Source organism: Capsicum annuum, chromosome 12, assembly GCF_002878395.1.
Source record: "Capsicum annuum cultivar UCD-10X-F1 chromosome 12, UCD10Xv1.1, whole genome shotgun sequence".
Classification (NCBI taxonomy): Eukaryota; Viridiplantae; Streptophyta; class Magnoliopsida; order Solanales; family Solanaceae; genus Capsicum; species Capsicum annuum.
In genome coordinates, this window is record NC_061122.1 from 53,882,745 (window position 1) to 53,895,436 (window position 12,692).

The following is a 12,692-nucleotide window of genomic DNA, read 5'->3' on the forward strand; positions in this document are numbered from 1 at the left end:
TTCTCATTTATCAAATCATAATCAATTTATGGATTATGATTTGATAAATGAGAAAGAGATTTGATTTGGTCTTCATGATAGACCCTTGTGATGTTTGTGGTGGATTTCCTAACGCGTCCTGAGCTTGTGTCTGGGAGTAGTATTTAGCACCGAGCAGGAAATGTGGTATTTCTTCGAAACTACGTGCCACCATAGGATTGATATTGATAATTGTGGGCCAGATGCCGAGTATGAGATTGTGATCACTAAATTAGGTTGTACTCCCTGGAAAGAGTACGACGCTCCCGCCAATGTGGGGTTCTCTCCTTTGGAGGGCAAAACGTTGGACTCTATGTAGCTCACATAGTTTATGTCGGTTATAAGAACCTCCTATGTCCATAAGAGTTGAGTTTCTTGAATTATCGAGTCACTTTGAGTCTTGAGTTGAAGAGTTGAGTTGTTTATGATGATTTATGAGGTTTTTATCATATGATTTATTTACTATGAGATCATGAAAAGTATGTTTTAGTCTAACTCAAGCCAAGTGAGCCATCATTGTACATATGCATATTTTATGAAATTGATGATGATATTTGCATTGTTGCATGCACCCCCACATACTTAGTACATTCCAAAGTGCTGACCCACATATTTTCCTATGGGCTACATTTTCTCATAATGTTGGTTTAGGTACTCAGCCGCAGCTGCGTTAACGATATTCGAGTGCCTCAACTACGTTCCCTCAGTGGTGAGTCCTCATGGTTTGAGGATCGTGTCTATATTTTTGTGATATCGTTCTGTTGTTATGGCTTTCAGTACTGTTTGAGTTAGTTGGGGGTTTGTCTTAATGGCTCCTTGATTTTGATGTATAGAGTCTTTGTTAGACTAGAGGGTTGGTATGTACAGACATTTAATATATTTTGGTTATACAGTCTAGTATTCTCTAATATTTCTCTTGAACTCGATGTGGTATATCTCTTTGTTATGCATGACTATTCTTGAATTGAATTCCTTGAGGTAGTGTCTGGCTCCGAGGGTTAGCTTGGGGCTACGTGTAGCCCTAAGCACCATATGGCATCTCGAGATGAAATTTTGGGGCGTTACAGATACTCTGTTACAATTCAATAACGGTTGTTGCTAATGTTTATGTGCGTCAAGTTTTGAGAAGGGATCAATGTTTGGTGTCATTGTAGAGATCCAATAGAGATTGGACTAACTTACGGGTGCACTGGAATTTGAGAAGGACTTTGAAGCCTCCCACTGCAGCAAATAAGAGCAAAAAACCAATAGAAATTCCCCTAGCCCAAATTTATATGGATGAGTTGTTCGAGAAGATGATTATACGCCAAAAGGAGCCGTAGGAGAATACCTGCTAAGGAAATAGTAGTTGATGAAAGACTGTATCATCTGAGACCTAATTGAAGAGGAAACATAGGGCAGCAAGCAAGGAACTTCTAGTGAATCTGGCTGATGAAATTGACTTAAAACATGAGAAATCTGAATCAAGTGCAAATATAAAAGAGTATCCAAAAATAAAAATTCTTCAGTCGTCTCTCTCAAAGAAAAATACTGCAGCTGGACACTTTGTTAGGGAAATGCAACTAGTTAGCGTGGTCGAAATGATCACCAACATAGAAAATAACATAATACCAAAAAAGCAGCTTTGCGGGCACCAACGCTTGAAATGATGTAAGTAAAGAATGAAATTTTGCACCAAGAACTTCCGAAGTTAAAATAAGGAATCAAGCCAAGAAGACATTTTTCTGAATTTTAAATTGCATCCCATGCCTTCTGTTTGTGGTTTCGATCAGGTGAATAGCAGTGGAAACAAAAAGGTATGAAGTCGGGCAGAAATCCCAAGCCTTTTTGTTTTTACTGTGACTGACATGACCAGAACCACAAACTGAAGTCCTCGGATGCAAGTGTAACTTCTAAAATTGCCGGCTTGGATTTATCTCTTAATTCAACTTCAGAATTCCTTGGTGCAAGTTTCAGTCTTTAATGTACAGCATTTCAACCCACGGTGTCCGCAAAGTTGCTTCCTTGGTGTTCTGTTATTTTCTCTGGAGATGATCATTTTGACCACTCTAACTAGTCGCAGTTACCTAGCAAAGTATCCAGCAAGACTATTTTTCTTTGAGAGAGACGACTGACGGATTTACATGTTTTGATACACTTTCATATTTGCATTTGATTCAGATTTCTCATATTTTAAGTTAATTTCATTGACTAGATTCGCTACACGTTCCTTGGTACCCTGTGTTTCTATTTTAATAAGGTTCGAGATGATATAATCTTTATCAACTCCTTTTTTCCTCACAGGTATTCTTCTACCGTACCTTCTGTTGTATAGTTATCACCCCAAGCAACCCAACCATATAAAATTGGGCTAGGACAATAACTATTTTGATTTTCATTCTTGGTTGCAGCAGTGTGATGCTTCGGAGGCCTTTCAAAAGTCCATTGAACCTTCAAAATTAGTCCAATCACTATTGAATTTTTTTAAAATGCCACCAAAACTTGATTCATTTACGAAACTTGACACATAAACATTTGCAAAACCATCATTAAACCGTAATAGGTTATCGACACCACTTACAGGGTCCCTCAGCCTTATCGGTTTGGACCTATCAAACTTAACTGCAAAATTACAGATATCATATTTGAATGATCAATGACTAATCAATGAAAAATAATATTCACAAAATCAGTGTACTCTATGTGTGTTTTCACGATAACATGATCAATAATACATACCTCTCTCATATGAAGTGGTTCCATCTGCAAGCAGTTTATTCCTCCTAACCCATCTTTACTCTAGCCTTTTATGTTGGTCGGGCAAAAGTTGATCAACTTTCACTTCCTTATATCTACAAACAAGACAAAAAGAATTGATGTCAAACAAGAGAAGAACAAGAAAAGCATTACAATTGATGTTTGTACAATTTTAAAAAAGGGCAACATAAAATTAAATAAATACAACACATTACAACAAGTGTTCCAACATATGACTCATCTGTTGTAACTGATTCCCCATTTTGTTCAACAGATAAGTAATCTGTTGTAACAGGCTATAAATCTATTGCAACAGATTATCGATATGTTGCAACAGATGGGTCTTCTCTTGGAAGAGTTGTTGGATTTATTCAAATAACTGATTTATCAGTTGCAATAATTGGGGAATCTGTTGCAACACCAATAACAAAATTAACAGCAGCATCAACAATAAAAAAATAACACCATATGTTCCAACACCATCAATAACACCAACACCACACGTTCCAACAACACTACCCCCACCAACAACATTAATAATAATATCAACAACAAAGAAATAAACAAAAGAGATTAGAAAAAATGATACTGCCAATAAGGCTTTTTAAGTTCTCCTAATAGATGACTTTTTCGCATATTTTAATAAAAATAATGGTTTGTTCATTCAAGAACCTTTCCTTTAATTCTTTCAATAAATAGGATATAGGTATTAGGTAAATAAATAAAAACAACATATGCAAATAACTAATTTAAATAACATGCAAAGAAAAAGACGAGAATGAAAGAGCAATAGTGAACCATACCTGCAATGTCAAAAGCAAGGGGATCAAAACACCAATTTCAATCGATAAAAGATAAATTGGTTGAGATCCGACAGGATTCTCATGCGAAAGAGGAGAGAAGAAAGAAAAGAGAGAAAAAAAATTATTGTGATTACCCTAAAAAGGAGAGAAAAAATAAGAAAGATGAATTAATTTATTGCTGAAGGAGAGATAATTATATAGATGAGTTTAAATATTCATTAATAACTTTGAGGGACACGAGGGACGGGTGACATTGAATAGACAAGAAATGACAACTCAAGGAGGAGAGTTTTGAGTTATTTAAGAAATATTTTTTATCGCCTTAGTAGTTTATCTTTTTTTATTTCAAACAGAAAAATTGCTTTAAAATAAAAAAAAGATCTTAAAACAGATAAGTCATCTATTGTAATAGATATAAATATCTGTTTAAAATTTTTCAACAGCTTAGTCATCTGTTGCAACTGATGAAAATGTCCATTTGATAATTTCTAATAGATAAGTAATCTGTTGTAATAGATTTCTCTATCTGTTTGAAAATTTCCAATAGATAATCATCTATGGCAGCAGGTTTTTTATCTGTTTGATATTTTCCAACAAATAAGTTATCTATTGCAATAGGTTAAGCTTCTATTTTAGTATAATTTCAATTGAGTTCATACGTTCAACTTCATACCTAAATTGATTTTGCTAGAACTAGGATGAGATCATAGGGTTAACTATAATTTCAATTGAGTCATTGCAATTGCATGATGTTGATATCGCATTCTTCCTGACCTAAGTCATCAATAGATCAATTTGAGTTAAAATGATTCATATCAATCCATTATTTGAAATAACTAAATTGATTTTACTAGAACTAGGGATTAGTTCATAGGGTCAACTACAATTTTAATTGAGTCTTTGCAATTGCATGATGTTGGAAATATTGCATTCCTCCTGACCTGAGTCGTCAATCGATTAATCTTAGTTGAAACGATTCATATCAAGCCATTGTTTGAAATAACTAAATTGATTTTGCTAGAATTAGGGATGAGTTCATAGGGTCAATTACAATTTCAATTGAATCAATGAAATTGCATGATGTTGGTATTGCGTTCCTCCTAATCTGAGTCGTCAATTAATCAATTTATATTGAAACGATTCATATCAAGTCATTGTTTGAAATAACTAATTGATTTTGCTAGAACTAGGGATGAGTTCATAGGATCAACTACAATTTCAATTGAGTCATTGCAATTACATGATGTTGGTATTACGTTCCTCCGGACCTAAGTCGTCAATCGATAAATTTTAGTTGAAACAATTCATATCAAGCCATTGTTTAAAATACCTAAATTGATTTTGCTAGAACTAGGGGTGTACATAGGTTGGGTTGGTTCAATTTTTATTAAAAATAAATCAAATCAATCATGTCGGTTTATTAAAACTATAAACCAAATCAAACCAACATAAAATTATTCTTTTCGGTTTAGGTTTCAGTTAATTTTTTTGATCTTTTCAGCTTTTTTTTAATAATCTTTAGTTTTTACAATTATATTGTGGTCGAAGACTAGATCAAATATATTTTCACTCATGTGCTAATGAAAAACCACAATTATGAAAAAATGGGGAGCGAAAAACTCTCTTGAAACTAAAAAGTGAGATGAAGAGTGCAAAGTTTAGGTTTTATGTTTATATTGGATTTTTGATTATTTAATTAGCAATTAATGGACAAATATTACAACTTAAAGGCCTAAATTTTTTCCAACTCCCCTTAATTATGAGTTTCATAGCAACAGTTTCATAATTAAATAATATAGCAAGTTGTATTTTATATTTTTACAAACTGTTGCTACAAAAATACAAATACGTATAATTTTTTTACTGCCCTTATGATCGATATGTATTTTGTATTTTTGCAAACTGTTGTTACAAAAATACAAATACATACAAATACATATGCTACAAAATGTAATTTGATAAAAGTGTTGCTATTTTTTGTAATTTAATACTTAAGTATGCTACTTTATGTATTTTTTCCAATATATATCTACATCTACTTTCAAATTATTGAAAATTACTAAAACTAGTTGAAAAAGTATTCAAAAGTGGATTCTAATTAATATTTTATGTATAAAAAAGTTCGAATATTATATATATATATATATATATATATATTATGTCGGTTTGATTCGGGTTTGGTTTGACTTTTTTTTGGTTAACACCAAACCAAATCAAGAATGGTCATTTTTTTCTAACGCCAAACCAATCAAACCAAACCATAAGTCGATTTTTTTTCTCAGTTTGGTTTGGTTCGTCGGTTTGGTTTGACTTGGCGGTTTGGTCTGTACACCCCTAGCTAGAACTAAGAATAAGTTCATAGGGTCAACTATATTTTCAATTGAGTCGTTGCAATTGCATGATATTGGTATTGTGCTCCTCCTGATCTGAGTCATCAATCAATCAATCTTAGTTGAAATGAGGCATATCAAGCCATTATTTGAAATACCTAACTCTATTTTGCTAGAATAAGGGATGAGTTTATAGGGTCAACTATAATTTCAATTAAGTTTTTGCAATTGCATGATATTGGTATTGCGTTCCTCCTAACCTAAGTCATCAATCGATCAATTTGAGTTGAATCAATTCATATCAAGCCATTGTTTGAAATACCTAAATTAATTTTTCTAGAACTAGGGATGAGTTCATAGGATCAACTACAATTTCAATTGAGTCGTTGCAATTGCATGATGTTGGTATTGCGTTCCTTCTGACTTGAGTCATCAATCAATAAATATGAGTTGAAACAATTCATATCAAGCTATTATTTAAGCTATCATTAAATTCATCAGTGTTTCGGTTAAACTTAATACAGTTTATTATGATGAAATGGTTAAAATTTATCTCTTTTAAAAAATTAATTAAGATCAATTCTAACCAAATTAACATTTTCAAAACTTATCATTCTTTTTAAAAATACAAATCAACCCATACAAATCATCCATTTGCGAGAAAATCATTTCATCATTTCAAATCTTGAGTTCTCTCTCTTTTCATTCTCTCTCAATAATACAACCAACAACTACTCAATATGTTGCTCAACCCTTCACAATAGATTAATTTTCTTCCCATTTCACACCATATAATTGTTATTTTTTACTTCATTCTTACTTGTATTCATTGTTTTCTCTGTCTTTACAGGTAACAGAGTTCGAGAAGAGTTCTACATTTGTTTTTTTTTTATATAAAAATTATGACTTTTTAGTTAATGAAGAAAAAGAACACTTTTAATTACATTATCTTCGAGAATGGATTAACAATTTAGAGTTTTGATGCTAAAAATGTAGGAAGAACTCAAGAAAATCCTAGTTTTTATTATAGTGTTTCATTGACTTCGTGGTATTATAGGATGGTGTTGACTGTGGTGTTGGTGGTCTTGTTAATGGTCTTGGTAGTGGTGGTTGTGGTAGTGGTGTTAGTGGTCTTGGTGGTGGTGTTGGTGGTATTGGTTGGGTTGGTGGTCTTGTTGTCGATATTGGTGGCATTGGTGTTGGTGTTAGTGGTCTTAGTGGTTGTGTTGGTGGTCTTGGTGATAGTGATGGTGGTGATGGTGGTGGTGGCATTAGTGTTGGTGGTTCATCTGTTACAACAGGTGGAACATCTATTGGGAGATATTAACATAGGTCTTTAAACATATTCCCCATCTGTTTCGACAAATGTTTCAGTTGTTGGCATAAGACAAGCCAGTAGCAAGACTGTTTTGATCTCATTCATCAGATTGTTCATTTGTTGCAACATGTTACGCATCTGTCATAACAGATGATTCATCTGTTCCAACGGATGGGTTATCGACTAGAATATTTTTTTGTAATGTGGTGTATAAAAAATTATTAAAATCTGTCTTAAATTTTTTTTCAAATTATGCAGACATCAATTGTAATGTAGTTTTTATTTTTTCTGTTGTTTGTATTAAAAGATGTCTTCAAAAGAAAAGAAACTGAAAGTGAATCAACTTCTGATCACTTAGCAAAAAAGACTCGAGTACAAATGGATTTAGAGGAACATCCTGAATAATCTCAGTTAGGGAAAAGTAAAGTCGTGAAAAGTTTTGAAAATGATATTGAGAGAGGTAGAGAAGGGTATGTAGAGGCTGGCGAGGAAAAAAAGTGAGGAGGAAGAAGAAAAAGATAAACAAGAAGAGGAGGAAATAGAAAGTGAGAAAGATGATGATGATAATGCATCGCCAATGGGGCGTGAATTAAGATCAAAATCCCAGCATGATCCTGTCAAAACTATTAGTATTGACAAGTTTCAAGTTGAGATACCGATAGATAACTCTACTGAACTAGCTGGTGATTTTGTAGTCAAATCTCAGTTGGTAAAACCTTTTGATGAATTTAGGGATACTATGAAGAATGAAACACTAGAGAAATTTTTTAAGAAGAGCTTTTTGGACACTTTCTTGAGACAATAATGCCTGTTTCTAAATGAGCATAGTATATGGTCTTCTCAAGTACAGGATCAAGTACGGTGGAGATGATAAAGATTTGAAGGAGGAAGGCAAAAAGATGGATGAAATCTGGGTCAACTACTATGGCATGCCAATTTGTTTTAGCATGCAAGAGTTTGCCATAGTGACAGGCTTGAGATACGATCGTCCAAAAGAACCTTTCATCAAGGAAGCAACCCACAAAAATTTAAAGGTAAGTAGGACATCCAAGCCACCACCATCAAATAAAGGCAAGGCATTGTCTAAGCGACCACCCTCCAAAACCAACAAACATAAGAAAAAAATGGAGGAGTTTTTGGACATTGATGGACGTGGCTACAGAGCCACGATGTTGTTACAACATCTTAAGGATAAAGCCATACCAAAGAAGTACAAAAATAACCTGTGCTTGGTTTGGTTTGCCCATTCCATTATATTGGCAAGAGACGTCAACAAAGTCATAGAAGATGATTGGTTGGAGCTTGTTGAGGATCTTAAGAAATTCAATAATTATCCCTGGGGATATGACAACTATAAGTTGTTTGTTAAATATTTATTGACAAATCCATCCCTAATGATGATCACCTTGTACGACTTTTCTTGGGCTTTCATGGTAAATTTAATCACTATTTTTATACTTTTGCATTAGTTTATATTAAATAATTATTATGACTTATTTTGGTTTGCTTCCTGTTTACATTTTTAGGCTTGGGCATTTGAAGTCATTCCTTCCCTCCAAAAGCAGGTCAAGAATTACTCGGATGAGATTTCTCATCTAAGGATACTTTGGCGATTGGTTGCAAAGAGCAATATAAGAATTAAGGAGGGTGATCTCTTTAACCCTCTGGATAATGCAGTAAGTCTTCTTTCAAGTAAAATAATTTGAATCAAAGAAAGATATTGAAATAGATGATTTATATATTACAATAGATTGGTAATCTATTACAATTTATCTTAACAGATTACCCATTTGATGAATCATATTATTAATCTGTTGCGATAGATAAGTCATTTTTCACAACAAATTAACCATTTGTTGCTTTGGTTCTCTAAACCAAACTTTTTTGATTACCCATCCATTGCAACTTATGGGTAATATGATGCAACAAAAGGTTAATCTGTTGCCACATATGAATTATCTGTTGCACCATAAATATCATCTGTTACATATGTTGTTTGTATTAACACATTACCCAACCGACTGCAAATTATTATTTGATTTAAATGCATCCACCCTTTATTTTAGGTTGTACATCCATGGATCGTGCTTACTCAACAGGAGTTGGGAATGACTTTATTTATTACTTTAGGTCTTTTTGATGCCATCACAGACCCAACGGTGGAGTTAATAAAGAAGGAATTGGCTGAAGCAATAACCATAAGAAGGGCAGTTAGACAAGGTTAGGCTAATGTTGAAGCTCTTCATGACCAACATGTTGCAACAGATTCGGGTGCTGCTTTTGGGAGTATTGCTAGTGAAGTTGTTGATATTGGTGGCAGCCATGCTGTTGCTGCTGCCAGTCATGATGATGAGCATATTGATGTTCAAGAAAAAATAAATATGTTTTAAATCACCTCTTACACTGGTCCCTCTTACCCTTACACCGGTCCCTCTACCCCTTACAGTGGTCCCTCTCACCCCTTTTCACCCTTATATTCTCATTGTAATACAACGAGTGCATGGACAGACAGGATAAACTCTTTGAAAAAGTAGAGGCTATCGCTAAATCAGTCAAGAAATTAAAATCAAAGAGGGGTGTTATACCATCCAAGAAGGTGAGTGCGCCATACACTCCTACAGTGGCGGTTAGGAAGAAGAAAAGAGAAATTAAACATATACTCTTAATTATGAAACCAAAAAACATTGCAACTCCTTTCTCTCCAAAAGATGTTGAAGTTCAGGGACTATTGAAGAGGGTGGACATATATTTGGAACTTGATTCCAAATAGAAGGTTGTTCTGAGAAAGACAATAAATTCCAAGAAACGTATAAAAACCTTCACCATGAATACCTTTTCCCCAGGACTTCAAAAAGGTGGCAGATATGGATCAGTGGTAGTGGACACTGTTGACACCCAATTTTGGCTCTCCGTGCTTAAAATTAATGTCTTCGAGCTTCCTGATCGTTAAAGGGCACAAAAATATAATTTTTACATTTTTTTTACAATTGTTGACAAATTATTAATAATTATCCTTACTTTAGAATTTTTATCAATTCATTATCATTTTTAACATTTTACAATCATCTGCACACACGACATAATGTCACATTTTAATAATATTTTAAAATTAATTATAGATAAAATACCCAATTATTCCACTGAACTATACCCAAAAAGGCTATGACACACCTCAACTTAAAGGAAGTCCTATTACCCGTAATTTTGACACCCTTAGTGCCTATGTGGCACATACGTGGCACACACGTGTGCCTACATGGACACTTCAGTGTGTTGTGCCACGTATGTGCCAGTAGGCACCACGTAGGCACTAAGGGTGTCAAAATTACACTTTTAATTAGTTCAGGGGGTAATAGGACCCCCTTTAAGTTGAGGTGTGTCATAGCCTTTTTGGGTATAGTTCAGGGTGGTAATTGGGTATTATCTCTTAATTATATTTTTTATATTTTCTGTAATTGCATATCAATACATACATTTTTGTACATTTATTACACCCGCAAAAACTGAGTTGGATCAACTATTTTAATACATATTATAATAATTTGATGTCTTGTCATATCTGACGATGACCACACAATAATGTCTTGTCACATACGACATCGACCACATAATAATGTCTTGTTACATTCAACAACGACCACACAATAATGTCTTGTCACATCTGAAAATGACAACTTAATGACATTACCCTTTGGACAATAGCTTTGTATGTTGGTTAAAAGGATGAAAATCCTTTGGTCAATAACCCAAAGTCCAAAGGGTGCTCTCAAAGAAAAAGTAGGGACACCCTTTTATCCTTTGAATAATAAAGGGTGTCCAATTTTATTATAAATAGGTGAGGGGAAGACACAAATTCACACACAAACATTTTCATACACCCACACATATTTTTTCGTTTCTCAAATACATGCACAATAGACACACACACACAAAAGAAAATCTCCCCTCCTTTTCTATTTTTCCCCAAAAATACATAAAAAAATACACACATATTTTTTCTCTTTTCAACTACCCCATACACAAATTTTATTTTCTTTTCTCTTAGAAAACACAAAATAAATTAATACAACACACATACATATAGTAATGTATACACATAGAGATGTGCTATACACATAGAGATGTGCCTTTCTTTCTCTCTCTCCATCTCATACCTCCTTCTCTCTCCCTTTACCACTGTCATGCCTCGATGGAGTTAATCGTCAGTGGGTGAGCTTCGCAACACCAGCAACCAGTCGCCCATCTTTCTCTTTACCCTCTTCCCATTACCGTTATCAGATTTGGCCACTGGACGACCGACAAATAATATCAATATCGGCAGCCTCAGACGTGCTATCCTTTCTCCCCCTCTTTTGTCATGCCATGTCAGAATTGATCGCCAATGAGTGAGCTCCGAAGCCACCACTGCCGGTGCTACCTCTTTTTCTTCTCTCATCCCTCTAGCAAACTTGGCCGAGAAACGCACTACCCTGGACTTCCATCGCTATTAAAGCAGTAGTGGTGTTTGAGTTCTTACTTGCCTCAAATTTTAATTGTGTTACTCTTGATTTACCATTTCAGATTTGGCCAAATTTGTCATTATTGTTGGAGTGTTTCTCTGACATTCCTCATCGTGGAAGCAACCTTTTGGATCTCTCTTACGATTGTATGATATGAACTTGAGTTTAGCAATGAGATCTTCATGTTCTCCAATAAATATTCCTACTTTACTTTTGGTTGACTTACTGACTGTTATGCTACTACTTAGATTGCAATTTTACATTAGTTTGGTAATTTCATGTTGATCTTTGACGGAGTAATTCTACTCCGACAACTTAATTCATGATTTGCTATATTACAGTTGATTTGTTGTTGGTTTTGCACTTTCTAAAACTAATTTCCTTTTTTTTTAAATCTTTTTCTCCTTTTACATTTTTATTACACTGTAACAAACCTATACTATGCTACTTTGATCGATGAAGAAATTCTCCGTCGATTTTCGAGGCCTCCACAAATAAAAAGATGAATTTTACGTATATAAATATGTAATAAAATAAATAAATTCGGGCAATAATGGAATCTTTATAATTTTCTTAAAACTTTATTTGAGCCCGCTTTTAATAAAAAATTCTCTCTCTCTCTCTCTCTCTCTCTCTATATATATATATATATATGTACACATAGTTCTTAATTTATCTTGATCTGTTACTAACATCTTTACCGTGAGTATTTGTACAGGTTCTCGGGAACACTTTTCGGGAATGACATTCAAAGAAAATCTTGAATTATTCGTATTTGTGTTTCTTACATACTTATCATTGCACAAATATTAATCATAGTAAAAACTTTATTTTTTAGGCGTTGGGCGGGATAGTCTTTATTTATGCAATCCACAACATGATTTTAGCCAAATTTAGGTCATAAATATTTATATTAAATATTTATAAATTATTTAATCAAATAATTCACATTTTTTAGACTAAAAAATATTTCGTGATCCTTTTCTTT

General features: G+C 33.7%; 1 protein-coding gene across 1 annotated transcript in view; it reads left to right on the plus strand.

Annotated features, from left to right (window-relative positions):
• LOC124889609 (glycine, alanine and asparagine-rich protein-like) overlaps positions 1-12,692 on the plus strand; it is a 56,024-nt gene that overhangs the window by 15,801 nt on the left and 27,531 nt on the right. The window contains exons 3-5 of the mRNA XM_047401576.1: positions 6,945-7,125; positions 9,336-9,425; positions 9,471-9,568. Coding sequence (XP_047257532.1) covers positions 6,945-7,125; positions 9,336-9,425; positions 9,471-9,568 — 369 coding nt within the window. The remainder of the gene's footprint in view (positions 1-6,944; positions 7,126-9,335; positions 9,426-9,470; positions 9,569-12,692) is intronic.